Here is a 23,492-nt window from a genome sequence, read left to right as displayed (position 1 = left end):
CTTCAGAACCCAATAGCAACATAGTATTTTACGACAGTAATATATTCAGAAGAGGACATGATGCTGCTCACCTCATGAATTGCATTGAAGAGGCTCCAGTCAAAGTTGGTTAGTTCTAAGGCAAGATCCCAGGTGTTGATTCCCAAAATTCTCACAGACCGTTGCTGCAACTCTTCATTTTCAGCAAATGGGTTCTAAATTAACAGACAAGAACAAAAAATCCTGAGGAAGTGCCAAAAGGTTCAAAATGAAACAGATTCTAGACCAAGGCACAAAACAAAGCTGAGTAAGTAATGTTCCCTAAGTGCACTGAGGGTTTTTTTTTCTTTCCACATTAATTAAAATAGGTGAGTGATAGCCTGTTTAACAAAGAGCTTGAAAAAGAAATGGCTCAATAGGATTGATTATGGCCTATCAGATTAAGACTTCCCGCTCTCTGTCTAAACCTTGAATATAAAAAAAATGACCAAACAAGTAATGAACATAATGAAAATTTGATCCCTGAAATTATCAGAAAACAGATTTTGAATTAAGACACCAAAATTTCTCTATCACTGCAATACCAGGTTTAGAACAAATTCACAGAACTTGCCACCAATAAACATATGCTTACAAACAACATAAATCCACCTGTTTTATGATTAATTTACTCCAGCTGCAGTTGCCAACAACACAGTACACCTTGAATCATAAACGTTACTCAGGTTATTACTGTGGAGTTCACAGGCACTGCTGGTACTAAGGGTCATTTGACATAGCCATTATTAGCTCTGATTTTCAAAGGTTTGTATTTCTCTTGGGTTTTTTACCTCATCAGTCTGAAACTTGGCACATGAACCATCTGTCAAGATGAAAAATTATTCTTATCAGTTAAGCCATTACTTTGGTGCTTTATTTTTGACAGTTACAGCAAGTTTTGCCATTTTTATTATGCAACTAATGAAACTAGATTGGTTGTCACCTGTCCACACTGCAAACCTTTCCTTAATGCTGGCATTTTTAGAGGAAGCTAAAATGCTGGAGATAATGGGGATGACGGATTACAATGATATCAGCATGTCAGCTCTTCAGGGCACATTGATCCAACAAAATGTAAATAGACATTTCTCATAGCTAGGGTGAATGCACAAATGCTAGTGCTGACAACACATGAAAGTCAGCTGCAATACTGTCCCCATACATTCTTTCCTCAAAGTGAATGAATAATTAGCAGAAAAGACTAATTATTGGAGTTACTGCCTTGCTGAGGCTTTAGGAAATCAGCAGGGAGAGAGATTTTGCAATCTCAGTTTTAGAGGACAGCAAGAATGAGAGAACCGCAGCCCTCCAACCCCCTCCCCTCTCTGGCACCAGCGAGACAGAAGGAAGGGGAGATGACAGCAGCATCAATATAACCACATGGATACCACAACACCGTAGCCATGCCAATGCTCAGTAATTTTCATATAACTCACTCTATATCTACATGCAGCAATTCTGTATTCACATGTTACACAGAGTTTATCACTTCCTACAGTTCTGTACCAGCCATTTTAAGTACTGTACAGACACATGAGGCCAAAAAAAAAAAAAAAAAGCTATGTGAGCTCTGAAGTAATCCTCATCCCAGTCAGTCCTGTACAAGCACAAGCCAGCTTTTCCGGACTGACGTAGATTGAAAGATTTAAGCTCTATAGAAGCTTTGGTCTATTTGAAATTGATGAACAAATTCCATTACTGCTCAGTCAAATAACTGCTGTTAATGCAAGATTTTATTTCTTCCAGGTATAGAACAGCTCAGTAAGCTCCACTAAGGAACTAAGAAATAAATTACATATTGAAAAACCCTTCTTACAGGAACACTAAGCCCACGATCTTGCATCAGACATTTCAAAAATGGGAATACAAAATACATATCCTTACCAAAGAATCAGTCAGGTCTCTTCGGTAGACAAACATACGACTGGATGACTCATAAGACTTTGAGATGGCCAAGTCATTTGGTTGTAGTTCATGTTTTTCTTTAAAAATAAAACACAGAAGCTTCAGAAAAGGAGTATAAGCTTTCTTAAGGAGTACAAATATGAGAAGAACATTACAGTTATATTTTAAAAGTCATATCAGCTTCTTAGAATGTAACTCAGCATCAAACACAATGCAATGCCAGGAATGGGTTTGTCATTTCCACAATATTCAGAACAATAAAAGTAAGCTGTCTCTGATTCTAGACTGTAGCACAAACAAAAATATATGCTTTCAACTTGGACTTATCTAGGATAAACCCTTACATTTTCTGGCCTAACCTCCTATGCACTACTGAACATTTCATTTCAGCTGAATGTATCTACCACAGGCACAGTGACTTTAGTTTAGAGCAGTGTGTCTCAGCCTCAAGAGAGCTGTCGTGTGTCTCAGGCAGAAAAGAATGGGGGTAGAGATGTAATCAATAGCCATTCACCCCATAGAGTAGAACAATGGGTGGTAAAGAAAAAAACAATAACAAACCCAACCTCTTGCTTATAAATTTACATATAGAAATTCCTCTAGACCTATGGCAATTTGTTTGGTAACTATTTGAGTGAAAGAGCAGGACTTGCCAGACAGGCAGCAAGGAGAACGGACTTTTTTTCTCCAATGGGCAATCTTAGATGCACCAGAGAAAGGTGGAAGAAAAAATAAAAACCCAGAACACAGCTAAAACATCCATGCTGTAGAAAAACTGTCTCTTCCTATGGGCTTCAAGTAATCTTCTGGAGAGCTGACATCTGAGATTTGATTATAGTCACTGAATTAATACAGATCAAAAAGCACTGCAATCATACTGACAGCCACCTCAGATTGTTCATGGCCCATGAAGGAGGAGCAGTAACAGGCGTTCAGGGGCAAAGTATCACTAAAAGATACTCATTTTTGCCATTTCCTTTGCTCATACTGACACCAGATGCATTTGTGCTGAACTATCAGTATGTCTTTTCAAGGTACTTTTGAGCAAAAAGATATTGCTTGCTCATTTTAGGAGTATAATAAAAATGAGTTCTTCAATGCTCATCCTGCTGCCCTCCAAGCGGATGGCAGATGACAGTTCAGAGTCATGCAAAAGAGAAAAACAAAGAAAAAATAAAGAAAGCATGGCAGGCTGCTGATTATTGCACACAGTGAGCAAGTGACAATGCATAAGCACAAACTCAGTATCCTTGTTCTATCTCCAATTAATTCAGTCAATAGAACCAAAGAGCATTTTGGGAATTACAATAGTCATGTACAGATGACAGTCCTGTTGTACCAGCTTTTTAATTATTATTTCTTATTCAACAGCCAAATGGCAATTATTTCTATTCTGTGGCTTTCTCAGGAAACAATGCAACTTAGAGATGATATTGTCTTTCATTATTTATGAATTGTTGGTTTTCCTTACATAAGTAGGCAGTTAGCACCAGATTCATTGCTAGCAGTGCAAAATTTACCCTATTCCTGAACAGGAGCATGAGACCTGAAGAACAACTGCAGCAGCTTGATCTTGCAGAGCTGCAAAACACACTGCATCTGAGTTTGGGAACACACAAGGGTAAATGCATCTGCCTTCAAGTGATGCAACCCAGCTGACCAAGACACCAACATGCAAAGCTCCCACATGGCCACCCTGTGCCCAAACTCTTGACTGCTGGGGTAAGGCTCCAGCCCCTGCCACTCACAGTGGAGACCCACAAAATTATTTAATTGTGCTTAGATCTGGGGAGGAAAATGTGGTCTTTCACTTCTGAATTTGATATGTAAGCAGAACAACTCAGCATTTGCCTATATTTCATTCAATCACAGTGCCAAAGTAATAAGAATGAGTGACGTATATTAAAGGGCTCATTCTTTGCCTTAGGGGACTGACATCCAGTAATGCTGGCTGAGAATATGGCCCAGGTGTTCTAAAGGCTTAGCCCTACTTTGTGGGCCCACTTTCCTTTCTACATACTCAGTTGCATTGCTTTATTTTCAGTAAGAGCCCAATAAGGTATCACAGTGAGCAAAACAACCTGACCTGATCTTAAGAGCTGACAGCTTGTCAGTTCCCTACTATCAGCCTACCCTCAGTCTGATCCTCCTCAGAAAAAGACAGTAAGCCGCCTCTGTTAAACAATAACCATTAAACTAACAGGCAAAATACATCAGTCATAAGCAAGTTTGCTTACAAAATACTGCTAGGTCATGCTCAGTATCTCATGTGTGCAAATATATGCCTCCCTTCTCTCCACTGGAGAATATTCACTACCCATCCTGTAAATAAACAGCCACACACTCAGAAGCTGTTATTCCCTTTTATATTTTAAAAGAAAATCCTTCCTCGACACCTTCTAAATTAATTTAGATCTGAAAGTTGAAGATTTATGTGTAGGCAAAAAGAAAATCTTGTAACACTGTTGAATAGGGAGAGTCATCTTCAGTCCGTTCCCAGCAAGGGAATGCCTCATCCAGTGTTACTCGGGAATGAGCTGTTTCCATGGGAACGGCTCTGGGAAGCAGCTCTCATTGTTCCATGGTCATCCAGCTGTGGGCCACAGCTGTATCCTGCAGTAGAGAATCCCAACCCTCCCCTCCATGCTGCACTTAAGAGGTGTGTGGTCAGATGAAGAAGATTATTTACCACCAGAGAACGTGATGACCACCAGTGCCAATTCCTCCTCTGGGTACTGGATCTTTTCTGCAACAATCTTCAGTATCTCCTGTGCTGAAGTGGTTACTTGAGCTTTCACACTGACGTAGGAGTGCTCCGTGATGTACACACGGCAGAAAACTGCACAAAGGAAGAAAGGCAGGCTCAGCAACAGCCAAAAGGACCCACAGGAACAGAGCAAAGCCTTGCAGCCTCAGTCCCAGCTGCAAGACAGGCTACTCCTGCACCCTGCCCAACAAGGGCATGAAACTGAGGGCAAACATCACCATTTCCCCACTTTTCACCTCTTATCTCTGGTAAATGACAGGGACACGCAAATGCATCTCTCTGGATTCTCTTCAGGGGAGCCTATTTAGGAGTTCCTACTCTGAGTATTCAGTTGTAGACCAATTCCTTTGCTGTGCACCTTCACTGCAAACTTAATGGTTATCGTCTTTTGTCCTTACCTTCTAGGCCCAGATAAACTAGCATTCTTTCAGTGTGTCTCATACCTGCTGCAGAAACTGTTTTGCTCCTCCACGTTCACCTGGAACAGCATGCTCCTACGCTCCTTTTGCACTAGCAGAGGCTGCCTGAGCAGCAGTGCAATTAATTCTGACACATCTACCCTGAGTCACTTGCAGTATGCTTAAAAGAAATTGGTTTGGACAAAATCCCTGGGCTCATAACTTCCAGTGAAGTCCTAGAACTGGTTAGGCTCTGGGGGTGATTCCCATCAGTAATGCTGCAGGAAGCTCATGTAATACTTTGTTGCTCTTTCAGAAGTGAGGTACACTCCCTCTGCTTCCCAGAATTTTAAGTTTGCAGTCTTTTTTTGCTGAGTTTGCTGTAGCCGGTCATTTGAAATACAGCTTCCATACTTAAAAGGGAAGAAACAGCCGCAGTCTTGCACAGATATTTCAAAAATAACCCCTGCTAATGAGAATCACCACAGCTCTGGATTTCATCCTCAGTTCTGCGCTTAAACTTTCAATTTTCTTCTACTTTTGTACTTCTTATTGCGGATAGGCTGCTACCATGGCAATATAATACAATACTTTTCTCCTCCAGAAATGCTGTATTTTTGTTGACAGATGTATGCAGCAATAGCTCCTTGTCTGTCTTACAAATCTTCATGGCTTCAGGGCACTGCCATTAAGTGAGACCATGCCAGAAATGGTTAACAACTCTATCTTACTGAACATCTTTTTTGTGTGTGTTGTAGAAGAGAAAAATGAAGATAAGAAGGAAGGAGGAACTCAACATTTAACCTTGGGGAAGAAAAGCCATTTGATTTTATAATTATTTTCTTAGCCTGTCTCTGCTGACAGACAGTAAATCAGGTGCTCAGCATGTGTCAGAATCTTTCTTCAGAATACATATAACTCGTGAAAAGACAGATACATGAAATGCACTCTAAGTACGAAAATAAATAAATCTGACACAAATATTTGCCCTCCATATGCAAAGCACAATACAACTTGCCTGCAGTGAATTTGTTTAAAGCATCAGCCTCTGTCATTTTGGAGAGGAAAATGACAGCAAAATATTAACTCATAGTTTGGCTATTGACATGTCCTTTGTTTCGCACCAAACTAAACCAACCTACCTGTCAGGTTCTTGAAAACAATTATCTCAGCAGTTATCACAAAACCTCCCCCACAATACACCTTTCAAATGTCCTATCAGTGGTTATCTTTTGGAGTGGGTCATGTCATCCCTTCTAGGAGTCTACATTGCTCCTCAGTGAAATGCAGCAGGGAACAGCAACAAGAGGACATGGGCATGGGCTGTAAACCATCCTAGAAACGCTAACATTAGGAGGTAGAATGCTTCTGGTCTGATCTCTACCACTGAGAGCAGGAGGTGCTGGACAAACTCATCCTCTACAAGCACCATCACGCAGTAGCACTCCACAGCCCATCCCATTTCCCTCCATTGTGCCCAGGCACCTGCCTCTCCTACCCCTAGTCTTGCGTGTTCTGTTTCATTCCCTTAGTCCCAGCACATTCCATGGCTCATGCTCACAAGAAGAGAGAGCAAAGAAACTTATGGCCTTGCTGAATCCAGCCTTTCCTGTCCCCACGGCCATTCAGTCTGTGCCACCTTGTACCAGTATGCTTTTCATGAGCTGTGTCAGACCTTTTAAGAAGATAAATGAAGTTTGGGGGTTTTCATACAGAAATGACATTTTTAGAAGCATCCTTGCCAGTCTAAACCTCAAATAAACTTCATTTTCCGGCACAGAAAGAGGCTGTCTATCTACCATCAGCACATAATGTAGGGAGAGACTTGTCACTACAGGAGCTCAGTTCTTACCTCGTCACAAACAAGCACTAAAAATACCCTGACTCAGCCAAAACTTCTGGAGTTTCATTCTCACCAAGAAAGGAAGCTAATACTGTTTAAAGGGCTAGATGTCCCAAGAGGAGGCCTTTCTGCCTGTTCTCTGCTTGTGTGCATGTTATTCTCCTCTCTGCCTCCTTCCTCTCACAGGCATTACAGCAAGGTGAGAACTTCACTTTACCATTGCTTTAGCAGCAGTAAAGAGAAAAATGAAATAGTTGACATTAAAGCATAGTGGCGTCTCACCCGCTACATGGAAATGTTTTTGTAGAGAGAACCTACGCAGGTTCTCAGAGTTAGCAGATTCTGCCCCACTTAACCTGACAGGTGCATCCACCTCTCGCACCCAGGATCTAGGTCAGGAGACTATTCCTGCCCTGTGTTACAGTTTCTGACTGATGGATAGACTGCAAGCTACACAGCTCTGTCACAGGACCACAGAGGAACCAGGCAGGTAGAAAGCCTGAGATCTCACTCCCCTGCTGAGCCCCTGCAAAGCAGGAGGCAGACAAGTAATCTTCACACAGGCAAATTTCTCTTCTTTCAGGTCCCCATGGTCCTGCTCTGAAGCTGTACACCTGGAAGAAGACTGCACCTTCACAGGCAGCTCTTACTAAAAAAGGTTGCCCTGACATTTAAAAGTGCCGTGCTAGGTTTATTTCCCATTCTTAAGTAAGCCATACTTACTTTCTTCTGCTTCATTCACGGTTCCTCTGTGCTGCAGCCAGTTCTCCTTTAGACTGAACTGGTGGAAAAAAGTTTTGTTCTGCAAGGGAGTGGGAGAGGAAAAAAAAGACACAACAATGATTGTCGGCATTCCTTCCCTTTACAAGGCAGCAATTGATAAAATACAACATTCAACGCATGCATCTGGCTAAAAAGGTTGCAGTATAGGAAATTCACCCACCCTTCCTGCATCAGTAAGCTGGAAGTTGCCTTACTTAATAATGGTAAAGGTGGGAATTTCTGAGGAAGTGAGACGTGCCTATTCCAAGCAGCATCCACACCTCATGATTCTTTGTAGTTATGTGCAGAGGTCATTTCTTACGTACTTTTCTCATACACATTTCCTATGCAACAATTGGCCTATTTAGCAATTTCATGACAATCTCATGTTCTGCCTCCTGTATTTCCACTGTAACATTTTAAGCCTTTTACATGCTTCAGCCCAGAAGACTTCAGTAGGTCAGCAGTTCAGCCCTGCACAATTAATTCATATGCCAACGTTCTCCAGTAGCACCTTTTCTTTCTGCTTAGATAGACATATCCACGTACCTCTTTCTTTCTCTCTTTCTCCGCCCTGTCACAACAAATTCCCCTTTACTTTGGCTGCCTGACACCTGCAGTTGATGCCTGAGCTTAGACTGGTTTGCCCAGGTTTTCTGCATCTATACAACCAGGCAGGACATGCTCTCAGGCCTCTGTTATTCAAAACATTCAACACTGACATCTCAGGATGTGTTGTTAAAATGATAATACTGTCACAGCCACTGCAGGTTAGTTCACACAACTGATATCCAGGCGACGTTGCCAGAAATAAAGAAAAAACCTTAAGCAATGTTGCAGCTCTAGCCTCACTGATGTATCCTGTCATGTTTTTGGTCACCTGTCACTTTCAATTGAAATGCCAAGAAAAGAGGTGAAAGTGGAGAGAGGGAAAGAAAGAAAGGCTGTTAAGTTAGCTAACAACAAGCAAAACAACAAGGTTTGTGTTACCTTTCGGTGTGGTGAATATTCATCCACAGTGCTGAAACGAAAAGGAAAATTCTAATTATTCTTTCAATCCAAAAAACAAAACAAGTTTGTGTGCTTGTTTTACACAGTCTCCACAGAATGGCTGTAGAGATCCTTCAGTGAAAGCTGAGGTCATTCGGCTCAACCACAAAACTTTCCAGGGAGTCACAAAGTCAGTATAGGAAAAAGAAATGCTGCCAGTCTGGGAGCTTCTGGAGAATATCGATACCAGTGGCAGACAAGGTCCTTCCAGTGCCCAAATGGACAAACCATAGAAATAACTTCCATTAGTTGGGAAAAAAAATGTGCCAAGGGAATATATTTTAAAAATACCATCAGATTAATAAAATAATAACCCTGACACAACCACTGAGAAATGGATTTGCTTCTCAATATTGCACGAGAGAGATAAGATGCATCATCTGAAATCAGAGACTGATGAGTGACATTTTGACAGTCTTTTCCACAAAGTTCCACACCACATGACAAATGCCAGATAAGATGCAATAATCTAGCTCTACTTTAAAGATTAATTGTGAAAATGAATACAGTACTTGTATCACTCATCCCTTTATCTTTACTGAATTACACCAAGATGCCAACAAAAATAAATTACACTAAGGAAAATGAGATCTGATCACAAGGATAACCAATACTTACTGACGACGATGCATCCCAAGTATTTTCTGAAATTCTTTCAGCTCCTTCTCAAGAATGGGATATTCATACACATCATCTAACACATTCCTGTATATTGTCTACAAAGCAAAATAAACACTTTATGCAATCATATGATAACTCAAAAATACATCTGAAGCATCCCAGCAATAGTTTTAATCAGTCATTAGCATACAGCAGCAAGTTTCATCATAATTCTTTTGCAAGATCCATGAGCAGAAAATGTCCTCATTTATTTTTACAGGCTAGTCGGTGCTCAGTTTGTCTTAGAAGAGACATTCTCTCTCAACACCAAGTAAGTGAGCAAAATGTTGATGCTTATTAGTCTACAGATAAAATGGCACACACGGCTGTTAAAAATCCAAGTTAGTTCAGAGCATTCTGATGCTTGAGAACATAACACACCATCATTCCTCATTCAAAATGGTAAAAACAGATTAATCTGATTTAGACTCTTAAATGAACGTTCTACTTTTCTTGACATAAGCATACATTTAAATCGAGTAACATCTCTCAAAAACAACAGCATACTCTTAATTTTAAGCCAATAAATAAATAAACCTTACTTCTTTCTGGAGCAGGCATTTTTAGACTGCCCTCAACTAGGAGCCTCAGTTAACTCTGGGAGACATCACGTCAGGTAAGAGGTAAGTCAAATGAATTGGCTTAGCTGGTTGAAACTGAGGGAAATATTTTTTCTACACCTTTTCAGAATCTGCACAAAATTGCTACTCTTTTCCTTCCAAGAATATGGAGATCATATGCATAGGCTGAGTCATAAAGTTGTTTTAGCCCAATTAGTACTCCTGCATTTATGAATCTCAGCATAAATGATTCTGGATAATAAACCTGTATATCGCTTCTAAAAATATAACTTAAATTATCACTTATGTTACTACTGTCTTGTATCACACCAAATTCTCAAGGAGAAATATTGGGTGTACAAAAATTGGACAGCCACAAAACTTTATGGACAGAAAGACAGGCACTACATCAAAGTACATGCAACAGTATAACCTGGCTGGTGGCTGGAATGACGTCCAGTTTCCAGTACAGTACCATACAGCCTAGTACCAAAGAGCAAAAATCCTAAGGTCTCTGCAATAGCATTTTGCTCTTCCTAGCAAATGTGATTGAGACCACAAAACTTGCTTTTCATCCATGATCATCTGGATACTGAATATAGGCTCTGTTCTGGCAGACCAAGGCCATTGTGTCCGAGGGACCTCCACATATTCATCATTTTACTTCTTACCTTCCTATTCTTTCCCATTTTCCAGGTGTTGTGCAATTTCAGAAGTTTTGCATTTTACAGTAATGTTGAACAAATAGACATTACAGATTTTACATCCAGGCTGACTAACTCTAATTAAGGAAAAACACATGTAAATCACTTTATATTATAGATATCAAGGACTAAATCTGAATATGAAAAATTATGTCTTATACTTTTAGCTGTTGCAGCTTCTTAGACACTATGTGCTAATAAAACAGAATTGCAATGCATCAGGAAGTGATTCAATACCTTTAAAAATTGTTTTAAATGCTCATCTTCGTGTAACCAGTCTTTGTAGAGAGAAGTCCACTGAGACACCAAGTGCAAGACCTTTCGTTTCCTGCAGGATACATCAGAGTCATCTTCTTTCCCTTGATGGTTCTTTGCACAATAAGTACAGTAAGTTAAGGGAAATAAATACTAAGAACTCATTGAAACTTCAAAATTCAGCAATGCACAACCATCTTGGTTGTTGTTTGGCAATGGAAGACTATTTTTCACTACATTGTTCTGTTTTAAATGCATATTTATCCTGTTTCAAGCTTTGGGAGTTTCATCAACTTTTTGGAATTAAGTGCTCAGTAAGAGAAATGTCCATTCTCTATGTCAACAGAACTTTTTTCCTTTCCATATTAGAGAGAAAAGTCTATAAAAAGTAAAATCCATTTAAAAGGAATTATACAATGTTGAGTCATAACTTTCCTGTGGAAGCTGGAACAAAACTTTGTCCCGCACACTGACGCCAACATGAATGTCTGCATGAAAGAGGACAATGCATCATTACAACGAGAGAAATATTGAGCAGAGGAAGTCAGTTTCTTTTTCCCAGTGCAAATTACACTATAAGCTGAAATAACACTATTAAGAAAAAAAGAAAAGAATCAATTTCCACTATTGTCCTCTATTCACAAAGCAGAAACAGCAAATAATGACAGAAGATATTCACATTATACATTGTTCCTGTCTCTTCACTATTCGTTTTGTCAGTAGGTGAAATGACTTTCACAACAAAAAGAGAAGAAAAGGTTTTGATTCACAGCTCCAAGGTCATTCAAGCAACATTCTATAGATTATAGAAATTATTGGAAATACAAAAGAAGTTATATACTTATCACGTGACAAAAGGTGCAGACATTGTAGAATATCTATTCTTTATATATTCTGCAGTGTATTACACACGTATTCTAAGAATTAACATTTATGTTTTGGATAGGATTTAACCTGATTTTAAACATTGTTTTGTAAAAGTGGAGAAGAGATTTATATAGCATTAAACAAAAACAATATCTATAAGTTCTGATGAGTGTTAATACAACACTTGAAAGGATATTGCCTCAGAAGTGCCTGGCACAAGTCATCTGTTGTCATGAAGACTGTGTATGTGAGAAGGAAGTCATCCAGGAGAGTTTCTGCAGAGAAAGACAAAAGAAGTCTAAAGTACAATATATTTTTTGAGAGGAGGAAGACAGTATCTATCAGTTAGCGTCCATAGCAAGAAAAAAACCTAAAGAATATATCATTGATTTGAAGACTCCATTTCACACAGTTAATGATACATTCACACTGCAGTGATGAGATCCTTATTAACAAGCACATCCTCAGTTCTCAGTTAATCAACAAGCAGAACTATGCACAAAATAAGCCATAGTTTAGGAATGAATACGAGTCCTTATCACAAACACCACATTCCAGTTGGCTCTTCTGGGTGATTCCGGCTATTCACCATTTCCACCAGTAAGTTGTTTCAGAATTTCAGAAGACAAATTTTTAGTAATAGAAAACTGAGATCACCATGTACTGTGGTAAGCATGTAGGCACAGTATTTGAGAAGCAAAAACCAAGCATATTTAAGCGTTTAGCTAGTTAAGATTTGTGTGCATTGCTAATTGCTGGGATACTTTCTCTCTGGTTTGCTTAATTACATTATTCAAAGTTGTTTTCTGCTCCTGATATTCCTGCACTTGATTTCTATCAGTACAACTAAAGGCACCTGCCAAAAGAATACCTCTTTTGCAGCCATAACACCTCAGGCTGTCAGGAAAAGCAGCACTGCCAACTCAGACCTCAGCACAGTTTTCCCATTCCTCATTCCCACATCAGGCTAATTTTATGGTCTATCCAAATCTTTAGCATGCACACCAGGTGCAAGGGGGAAAGCTGAAAGAAGGTTTTCTACAAGATGAGAGAGCCCAAGGGAAATCTTGTGATGGCCTTCAACAACCCGATGGCACAGAAGGACAAGACTGAACCAGATTTTTCCCAGAGGCATGCAACACAATGACAGAGGCAAACATCAGAGAGTAAAACAAGGGAAAATTTGTCTAGATAAAAGAGATTTTTTTTCCCCTGTGAGGACAGGTTGGCCAGGAGAAGCTCCATACTGGATTAGTCAGTTATTAACAGGGTTATTCAGAGCCCGCCTGAGCAGGACCTGAGCCGCCTGGCCTAATGAGCCCGCTCCAAGCAGAGCTACCTGCCAACCCACATTGGTCTGTAACTCACACAACTGTGCTTCTGATATTAATTACTCATAAATTATGCATGATGTAGGAACAAATTCATACTTTATTCACAAACAAAACAATCTTTATGATGCAATTACTCTGTTTTACCGGGTGAGAACAGGAAAATGTTTCTGTAGTAATTCTGGTTATATTCATTGACATATACATATCTCTTTGAAGCACTGTAGAGCAAAAACATCTTAGCAGTATTATTAGTTGTTACTAGTAGCCATTATAAATTAAGTAGTGGTTCATTGGTGGACTTAGAGCTACTAAGACTAAAGGACAAACTGCTCCTTGCAGGAGGAAGAAGAGGTTGTGCCCTCATTTCCCTGTCCTGGTCTCCTCACTGTCCTGATCTCATCCAGCTGGTGCTTGCGTACATGTATGCAATCGGAAGCATCCCAGAAGCAATTCAGACTGAGAATGCAATTTCACAACAATTTAGGCCCGTTCCAGTCACAGCTACCTTGGACCTTCTTGTCTGCAAACTGACCTCATAGATGAGGCGTAGAATGGCAATAAATTCATCCGTGTATCATTCAAAGCCAGATATCATGTGAATATCATATGGACCAGATAGATAATAACTGTCAGCATAGGACTCAAAATACCTCTGCTGCCATTAACAAAAGAAAAGCAGCTTAATCAATGCCTTTAGCACAGCTAGAAAGACTCCTGATCTGAAGGGGCGTAACTGAAGCCGCTTGCTTAAATTCTTTATATTTCACAGACATTACTTTAAAACTGTGGAAAGTATTATCTTTGTATGAAAGAAATTCTGTCTCTGAAAATGAAAAAAATCTTGTGCACAGCTTGTTCTGTATCCAAAAGGTCTGCAGTTCCTTCTGTTGCACATCTTTTGGATGATACAATGCAGCTATTAAAATTGGAGGTTTCACAAACATTTATTTGGAAGCTGCAGCTCTTGGAGACAATAACCACAGCTAATCTCCTATTCTAGTTCTTGACCAATCTATGTGCATGGTGCTCACCAAGTCAAAAATACAGTTATAACAGAATATTTCCACAGAAACTTTCTATTCTTTTTAGGTGATATCTTAGTTTCAGCAATAGATAGCCGTGCATTATTGTATTTCTTTTCCTTTTAGATGGAAAGGAAAGGCTAAAAAGAGAATTCCTTAAGTACTGATTCGTGTAGCTTGTGTATGGGCCAGATCCCTACAAACTGCCTTTAAACTTGTTTAGAAATTTATACCCTAAAGGAATGTTTTGAAGAAAAAAGGTCTATATTATGCATGTGGACCATCAGCCATCTGTTAAATTGCCTTAATAAATAAGCAATCAAAGTGCTTTTGCTAGATTAAATATCTATTGCCAAACATCATTTAAAGACTTCATGGTAATATTCATGTTTTAAAACATCTCTACCAACTTGTGTGTGCTTCCCTAAAGTACTACTTATCACTGTAGTTCCCTCTGTATTTTCTTCTCAAATGCACCGTAAATTATATAATTCCAGAATGGCTTTTTATGCCACAAAAAGGGGGAAAAAAAACTGAGTATGAACTAATTCTTAAAAAATACTTTGTCCAATGCAAACAAACTCACACCTCAATTGTTTTTGAAGATATGCTCGCAGTTAACTATTTCCTGGTCTATGTAAATAGAGAGAAAGACTACTCACAAGACAATTTATTGGCATCAAATTATTCATTCTGGCTACAAATGGACACTTATAGCAGTAAACCTCAGTGAGTTTGAGCTTTAGTAGCAGTTCTTAATAACTATGAATAGAAGTTGCCTTAGGGTTTTCCCAGTTAGTTTTGGCTGATTTGGTTGAGTTAAATTAAAAAAAAATTAAAAAAAATTTAAAAAAAAAGGGAAAGAAAAAGAAGGGATGGAAGGAGGAAGAGATGATAATAATTGAAAAAGGAAAAAAATGGGGAAAATGGGGGAAAAAAAGGAAAAAGGAGGGGAAAAAAGAGGGAAAAAAAGAGGGAAAAAAAGGAGGAAAAAAGAAGGAAAAGAGGAAAAAAGGAAAAAGAGGGAAAAAAGGTAATTTCAGTCATCGTTAATTATTTACAGTGCACCATATTGCCATACAGAATGGGGGTGAAGTGCCTCAGCTTATAAGTTCTATTCTACTATGTCCCTGTTTCTGCATAAATTTGTGGCCATCTTCCTCATTCTTCCTATAGAAAAAGTTCTTATGGTGCTTGCAGCATTCAAGGAGAATAAAAACAGGGTAATGGTTGACAAAGGAAAAACGCTTCCTGTGGAGGAAAAGTATTTTTTCATGCAGAAGACTGTGATGTTATTGTTTTAATTTCTCTTCTTCATGAATTTTTTATGTAATCATTTTCTCTTAGCCATCAATCTAATTTTTCTTTACTCTGCACGGTTTTCCTTTATTTGGTTAAGCAATTATTACGAAGTATGCTGTCAGCTTGCAGCTACGGAATATTTCATTCCAGAGACAATTTCAAGCATTTTAAACTTCATTAAGACGTGCAACAGAAACAGCACGAGTTCAATGGACTACTGCTCCTGAAGCTCTTCAGAGGCAGCCTTAGGCAGTAATCTCAGCATTGAATGTATGCACTCAGTATCATATCATAGGCATAAGAATAACAAAAAAAGCAAGCAATGTGCTTCTTCATTATTAAATAATCAATTCAAGTCAGCTTCTGCTGAGGCAGTTTCTCATGGGCTCACCCTTCACCCAGGTGAAATAAGGTAGCATAGACACCAGCTTCACTGGCAGCTGTTAGTACCACATTTCCAATCTTTCTGCAGTATACGGGTCCTTCTGCAACATACATGCAGGGTGGGTGAGGAATGGAAAGAGCAGAATATACACATGGGATGTTCCAATGCATGAGGATTTCCAAGGGAACATTTGCTTTCCATAGGGAAGATCTGCTTTCAGTCAGAAACTGGAGGACCCAGCAATGCTTCTGCAAGAGAAGCTGCAGCTGAACTGTGTGGGCATGGGGATAGGTGCCTATGGCAACAATGGTGTGTTTGACTGGGAACAGGGATTTGGAGTACCAGAAACAAACACCAAACTGCATATTACCACGTACTTCCAAAATCCAGAAGATTTCCCACTGCTTTCCATGTGCCCACTTATATATCATACCCCTTTTCTCTGAGAGGGTAACTTTAAATATTTTGGAGTTTGTCCTAGACATGAGGGTATATCTTTACATATGCACAGTTTTAAATGGCAGGAGTATAGAATGGGACTGTCACAGGGGTTTGCACACTAAATTTTATTCCACAGTGGTTAATCTACTCTCCCCTCTACAGCCTTCTCTAGGCAGAATATCAATTGCCAAGGCTCAGAAAAGTAATTAATAAAGAGCTGTAGCCTGACACCTTCTGTTGTACATATTTAACCAACCAGGACAGGCAGTACACTTTATGTCATTGCTGCGTCCAACACCTGTGAGCTATACTCAAATATGGATATTCTCTTAAACTAGCACGGTTGTAGAAGACATCAGGTGAGCACTCTGACATTAATAACTTGTTGCAGAAGTATAGAAAGAGACTTAAGCTAAAAGAAATGCCTTTGTTAAATGAAACAGAAGATAAATAATTTTTATTATTCTGTTTCAGAAATTTTTGAAAGTAAACATTCAGTTTGGACAGCACATAGAATGAGTAAAGAAGGAAAATGAGCACAGAAATATTCCAGTGCTACAAATATTTACCTACCAAACTGTATGTCCATGTATTACTTACTGGTATGCATGTGCATCATTCTCTTTAGACCATCAAAGCTTGAACAACACTGTATACATATTTGCACTATATGTTCAATAGATCAAACTGTTCAGAGTACACCTATTGCTCTATTGCTAACATTAGACACTCCATCCAGCTTAGCCAGATACAACTGCTCCTAATACCAGCAGTGAGTCATTAATCCCTTTATACGCACAAGAAGAGATAACCTGAAGACAAAATCCAGTTTGTCCTCGATTTCTGATCACAACGAAACACCCAAAATAGTTTTTGTCTTGATGCTTCTCAATGGCTAACAGCAAAAATATAAAGGTCAAAAATAAGCCAAATCAGTCCTCCCACTTCCATCACCAACCAATTGCCCAGATGAGAAGAAACACTTATTTTCCCTTAATTTCTGACAAAATCAGTGTTTTGTTTTCATCCCGTTCTATGATCCTTCTGTTTCCATTAGCATTAAATGCTGATTTAAATATTAAGAAAAAATAAATCTATGCAAAACAATCAGGCCAACAGGACTTCAATATTCAATGTATAATTTCTGAAATCTGTTCAACTGTAAAGAAAAACTACTAATCTAGTTTGGTAGAAAATGTATTATCATTCTGAATCCAAACCTCTTGCACACTGCACTGTACAAATCCTTTGTGAATGGTTGTGCAAGAATTACAGAAATATTTGAGGTTTCTTTAGACCCGTATTAAACCGGATTACACAAAAATAGAGGTAAAGCCTTTTTCCACTTTATGCAAAGTAGATATTCAGCTTTCTCTGAGGATTTTCTAGGGGAGGCCAAATCTGGATGAAGCAGGCAAAAAAATTAAAAAAAAAAAAAAAAAAAGCAGTTGTTATATACTCATATTGAGTATCTATATTGATATATATAGAATATCATAAACAAAGTAGAAAGGCAAAGAATGCATGTGTTGAACTAAAAATTTTACTCTCCAAACTATCTTCCCTCCAAACCAAGGGAATCACTAAATGCACTTACTCCCAGTCTACCTCTCATTCTAATAAATGGATGATATAAGAGGAGATTGTAAGATCTCGTTTGCCCTGAAGCACATTCAAACCTGAGTACGAAGTATTTGGAGTGTGGGAGCTCCAGCAGCATGAACTGTGAATGGAGGTTACACACACGTTTCTCAGACATCAACACAAACTCTGGCTTTGTGCAGGAATTAATTTCTTTGGTGCTCCAGGGGGGATGGAGGAGGAGAGATGTGCTTTAGACAACACACACAAAATAAAAACCTGAAACTATAAACCTTCAGCCGTGCCATTTCCTATCTGCAGTTATGGCAAAGGCATTGGCATGAACATATGGTTGGCTCCAGTCATCTCTTTATGTTAATGGATTAATCAGCATTAGCCAGCACTGTGAATTTAAAAATTGCCAGCAATTTAACTTTGGCTCTAATTTGCATTCACTCTGTCATCCTTACTTTGTAGGACCAGCCACATTTCTTTAGCATTTAGTGAGGCTCATCCTCCAGAGTATATTTGAAAAACATTAAGGAGTTGGAGTTAATAATGCTGACGTAGCTTGTGAATTCAGGACACACATCTACAAGTTGTGGGATTTTTTATTATTATTGTTTTGTTGTTGTTGTTATTAATTCTTTAAAGAAATATGAGTAGACAGGGTAAGCAATACCATAATGCTCAGAAACAGTTAAAACTTGCATTTCATTAAGCATAAAAGCAGCCCTATGAGATAGGGTTACAGCTGGGCAAACAGACAGATGAGATCCCTGTGCTTGAGTAAAATGGATGCTGATTGCTTACTGTTCTGTAGGGAATAGACACTTTTTTGCTATTTTGAATATGCACTTACTGACTTCAAATTAAACTAGATGAGAGCTACGGCAATGCATTTGCAAGTTTTCCTGCCTCTCAGTGCTGAAAGCTCTTAAGCTTGATAAATTCTTTGTCGCTCCTCTTACTCCTTTCCACAAAATGTGGAAAAATTATAATCACACCTCAAGGCTGCTACACAGAGCCTTTTTGGTTCACATAACGCTACGCAACGCTCTGAAACCTTTCAGCAATGCAAATGGCTGTCCAGTAGCTGTAGTTAGTAATCAGAAAATTGCTTGTTCTGCAGAAATGGAAAAGCGATTTGAGGGCAACTCCTTTCAAAGACGGAAGTTTCTCAATAATCTGTAATTCCAGAGCAATTTACTAAAAATGTCAGGATGTCTCTGAGTATCAACAGTAAATGCAAACTGCTATCATTACTATCTGATCCATCAAGATATCACTTGTTTTGGAGAGGGTGCTGAGTGGTACCAACCCCCCCCCACACACACCTCGCATTCATTCAATTCAGCAGATGGTACTGAAACTCAGAACCTCACAGAATTAGCCCTCAATCCAAAATAAGACACTCTGGAAATGCTATGCCACCATGGCATACAATACACAATACGAAGCAAAAACCAAAAGATTATGCCGAAGAGGAAAGGTCAATGGAAAAAGGAACATCAATATATAATTTGCTGCTAATGTATTAAAACAATTATAGTAGTTATGTCATCTAGCCACTGAAGCACCGAGAAATCAATGCACAAAGGAATAAAGAGCAAGACATTTATTTCTGGCATTAGGTTAAGAAAAGAAAATATAGAAGGGCAAGATATTTAACCTGTACAACCAGAATTTTTATTAGAGCACAAAAATCAGAAGTAGGAATAATTTCTAAGGTCATCTCCCAGTGAATTCCAGCAGTGTTTTAACATCTGCAGAATGAATCAAACACATTCTGTCTGGTAAGGTCAAAGATCTCCTTAAAGTTGCATTCCAGTTGCTGCCATCACACATATTGGAGCAGCTTCATATTTTGTTAGAAGGACAAAAAGCCCTGAAACCACAGGCAGAGAGCAAATGTCAGACTTGTCTAGATTTAATGAGGCACTAATTTTTTTCACATAGACATCTGAAGCCGGTTTTTTTTTGGTTTTTTTTTTGTCTCTTTTTCTTTTTTCTCTTTTTTCCCCCAGGTAGGATGGATCACTGCTTAATGTGCAGCTATAATGGTCTGGATTACTTGAAGTTATTGGACAAATCTACTCTACCTTATGTATTTTAAAGTGTTAGAAACAGCACCCATAGCTGTCACCCTAAGATACTGCTGCTTTTTGTTAGAAAAGCCCTTGACTACTGCAAGTAAAACACCCAAGCTTTCCATGCAGTGAACCTTCAGATGGCAGAAACTTGAGATATTTAAAGGTATGTGCGAGGTACTCAGGGTAGCTTAGCTACAGAAAGCAGCCAGTCCTTGTTCGCATCAGGAATCTCCCAAAGTACTTCAGGGGGGAAAAAAAAGCAACACCATCTTCTCCTTCCATTGATTGTTTATAATAAGCCAGCCAGGCCAGAAGTGCCTGCAGCAGCATGATGGAAGATAAAAGATTTAATGGTTCTCTTTCATCCCTCTGCCTGCAGCCAGCTGCCTGTGGGGCAGAGGAGATAGGCATGCAGCAGTAACAGCACAGCGTGCCTGCACAGCCCTCACTTGTGCTTCACCTCCAGCCAGCATACAGCCCGTCACCCCAATCCCAAAAGTCAGACAAGCAAACACAGGGAAATTTTCTTCTTTTTCTCTTCTTTCACCTGGACTTCTTTGTATCCCTGCCATCAACCCCACCTCCACCCCAAAGGGATGCAGTACCCTCCAGTGCAGATCCTCAATGCCACCTTGTCCAGGTGACACTGAGAGCTGCCACTGCCTGCAGGCAGCACTACCCTTCCCAGGCAGCACGCACCAACAATGCAGTGAAGGGACTGCACCACCTGCCCCCATCATACCCAATGGGTGCAGTAAGGCTCCCATGCCTTCTCCCAGGTCCAGTAGTTCAGTATACACTTGAGTTTAAATGGAACACTAAAGTTAGATGAGACATCTGACTTTCAGAAAGTTCATAGAAAGTAAAACATACTTAATATTCACTCCTTTCATCCACGCTGCCCGACACTCATTGCACTTAGAAAGAACCAGGTTTCAAGCTCAACATGTCCTTCTCTTTGCAGAGCTGAAAAACGTTCTCCTGGGGAACAGTAACCTTCAGATCTGATATTCTAAATAAATACACAAACATTGTCATCCCTTCTTGCCAATTCTTTACTTTTGATCTCCAACCTGAGATACTTTAAGAGGACTTAAACTGCAGACACATTTCTAAGAACAGGAATCCAGATTTTCTGTTGCTGACCTCCATACAAAAGCTACTAAAAAAAGGAATAATTTCAAAACTCTTCATGACCAATATCTTCATTACGATTATATTATGCATATATGTTAAAGTTACAGCCACCCAAATTTTTGAAGGAGTGCCTAAGGACAGGCTCAAAGGTACACAGCATTTGGACAACACCCAGTCCAGTGGATTGCAGTGACAAGCAGTGTAGAAACCACAGTGTGCTCCACGCTTGAGCATCCTATGGATAAAGGACAAGCCAAATGACACACACAAATGCCACATCACAAGCTCTGCAGGTCGGTGCAATGCCCTGAATTTGGTGTGCAGCATTATCCTCACATCCACTGCTAGCTGCTTTCCATACCAACTGGAGCACTAGGTCCCCGGAGGGACAGAAATGTACAGATCTGCTCTGTGTATTTTGAAAAGTGTTTAGCAAGAAACTTTGATCCATTATTTTTCCCCTACAAAGAAGCAACGGGAAATTTCTTTGTGCTTCAGCCCGGGGAAGGAGATATAAGAAGAATCTTGTTTGCCCCTGGGACCCGAATTATCATAAATATGCTAAGCAGTGAGCTCCACAACATGTGGCACTGGAGCATGTGCTGGAAACAGCTCACGTTTCTGCTGCCTGCCTTCCTCACCCTCCCCAGCACATCCCCATGAGATAAAATCCCAGAGACAAGCATCAGAGCATCCACAGAGCAGCTGTGGTTTGTCTTCTCACATGGCAAATGGGCCCAAAAAAAAACCCATACGTGTCATGGTAGTGGTGGTTAAACACGTTGCATTAATTATAGACTTACATACATTATATATACGTGCCTAAGTTATGAACCTGAAATTGCACTTGCTATGCTGAGACACCCAAATCATTCCAGTGACTGGTTAACATGTAATTAAAGACAGATTTTCTCCTTTGATCACTGCCAACTACAATACAAGGCAGCATGTTTTTCAAGAATATCTAACAACTTCAAACCAAAGGTTTTGTCAGTACAACCTTGTCCTGACAGCAGAATGAAAGAGAAAGAAAAGGTTCCTGCCTGCACTCCTTAAAGATCATACAGGGCGAAGACAAAAGACAAACAAATGTTATCCGTCATTCAACTGCTTGTGAGCATCATAATACCTTCATGGCAGTTTTATTCCCAGCAGCAGAAAGGTGCTGCTGTGCAGTGACCTCTGGCTGCTGGCATACATGGTCATCGAGTGTTGCACTTTTGAAAAAGAACATCTTTATTTCCATAAATTTCAAATCATTTCTCACATTGGGGAGTTCAGCATTAGGTCTTTGACTCAGCTGTACCATAATTACTTGGGGATTTCATTTGATGGCTTTGCTTATTTCAGTTAAATAAATCTGGGATATTAAGCAATTACTGGATGAAAGCCCAGTAGGGTCATTTTCTAAAGGTAACTACTCAATTATGTCATTATTTCAGAATCTTCTTTTGTGCTACTTCATTATTTGATTACAAAAACTACACTAAGAAAACAATTCTGGGATAAATACAACTTTGCGCATGGAAAAGTAAGAAAAGAGCTGTACTATACAAGTCTTAACTCAGCCCTGTAACTTCCACACACAACCTGTGAAACATCTAACACAAGAGATACACTCTGTACCCTGTAGAAATCTAGTCAGCGCCCTGCCTCATCCACCCTGCCAGCTGCTCTAAGGATTCCCATAGGGCACAAAGGAATCTCCTTGGCTTAGATGCAAATCATGCCTTCCTGGGCTCAGGGACCATGTTTCACCAACACACACCTGGCAGTGATTAGCACTCAGTGCCATCTCCCATTCCTACAGCTCATTGATCTAAAGTATCATGCATGGGACACCAAAGCATTTGGCCTCCTGCCAGTCAGCTAAAACCATCACATTTATCAAGCTAGATAGCAAACCCAATGTAGAGTACTGCCTCTCTGTGCTTGCACAGCACCAGCCAAGGGCTCTGTGGCTGCTGAATGCCCATATATACAGAAAATGACAACTTACAGTGTCTTTCTGCATTTTTTTTCTGTTCATTAAACTGCTTTGGTTATTCAGTTGCTCATTGAGGCCAATTATAAAAATCTTGTAATTTTTCCTCGAATCATTCTTAACTGTTCTAGAGAAAATCAGCAATTACATGATGACTGCCTCCATCTATATTCACTAACACACAGACAGGCACAGGCTGGTAGCCTATAGCTTCTTTCAACTTAAATACCAGTGTGTGCGTGTTTAAGAATCACAGAATTGTAGGGGTTGGAAGGGACCTCGAGAGATCATTGAGTCCAAACCCCCTGCCAAAGCAGGTTACCTACACCACGTCGCGCAGGTAGGCATCCAGGCAGGTCTTGAATATCTCCAAACCTCCCCTGGGCAGCCTGTTTCAGTGCTCCATCACCCTCACTGTAAGGAA

General features: G+C 39.6%; 1 protein-coding gene across 4 annotated transcripts in view; it reads right to left on the bottom strand.

Annotated features, from left to right (window-relative positions):
- RAPGEF5 (Rap guanine nucleotide exchange factor 5) overlaps nucleotides 1-23,492 on the bottom strand; it is a 143,394-nt gene that overhangs the window by 22,532 nt on the left and 97,370 nt on the right. For all 4 annotated transcript variants that reach the window (XM_015853738.3, XM_015853739.3, XM_085538495.1 and 1 more), the window contains 8 exons: nucleotides 11,986-12,064; nucleotides 10,905-11,049; nucleotides 9,362-9,459; nucleotides 8,684-8,714; nucleotides 7,655-7,733; nucleotides 4,613-4,762; nucleotides 1,903-2,000; nucleotides 72-194 (listed from right to left, as the gene is read on the bottom strand). In XM_015853738.3, the coding sequence (XP_015709224.2) occupies nucleotides 72-194; nucleotides 1,903-2,000; nucleotides 4,613-4,762; nucleotides 7,655-7,733; nucleotides 8,684-8,714; nucleotides 9,362-9,459; nucleotides 10,905-11,049; nucleotides 11,986-12,064 (803 nt within the window). The remainder of the gene's footprint in view (nucleotides 1-71; nucleotides 195-1,902; nucleotides 2,001-4,612; nucleotides 4,763-7,654; nucleotides 7,734-8,683; nucleotides 8,715-9,361; nucleotides 9,460-10,904; nucleotides 11,050-11,985; nucleotides 12,065-23,492) is intronic.

Source organism: Coturnix japonica, chromosome 2, assembly GCF_054131305.1.
Source record: "Coturnix japonica strain WE chromosome 2, WE-NBRP24, whole genome shotgun sequence".
NCBI classification, from domain to species: Eukaryota; Metazoa; Chordata; class Aves; order Galliformes; family Phasianidae; genus Coturnix; species Coturnix japonica.
The sequence above is the reverse complement of the archived record's forward strand: the minus strand, read 5'-3'. Positions and strand labels throughout refer to the sequence as shown.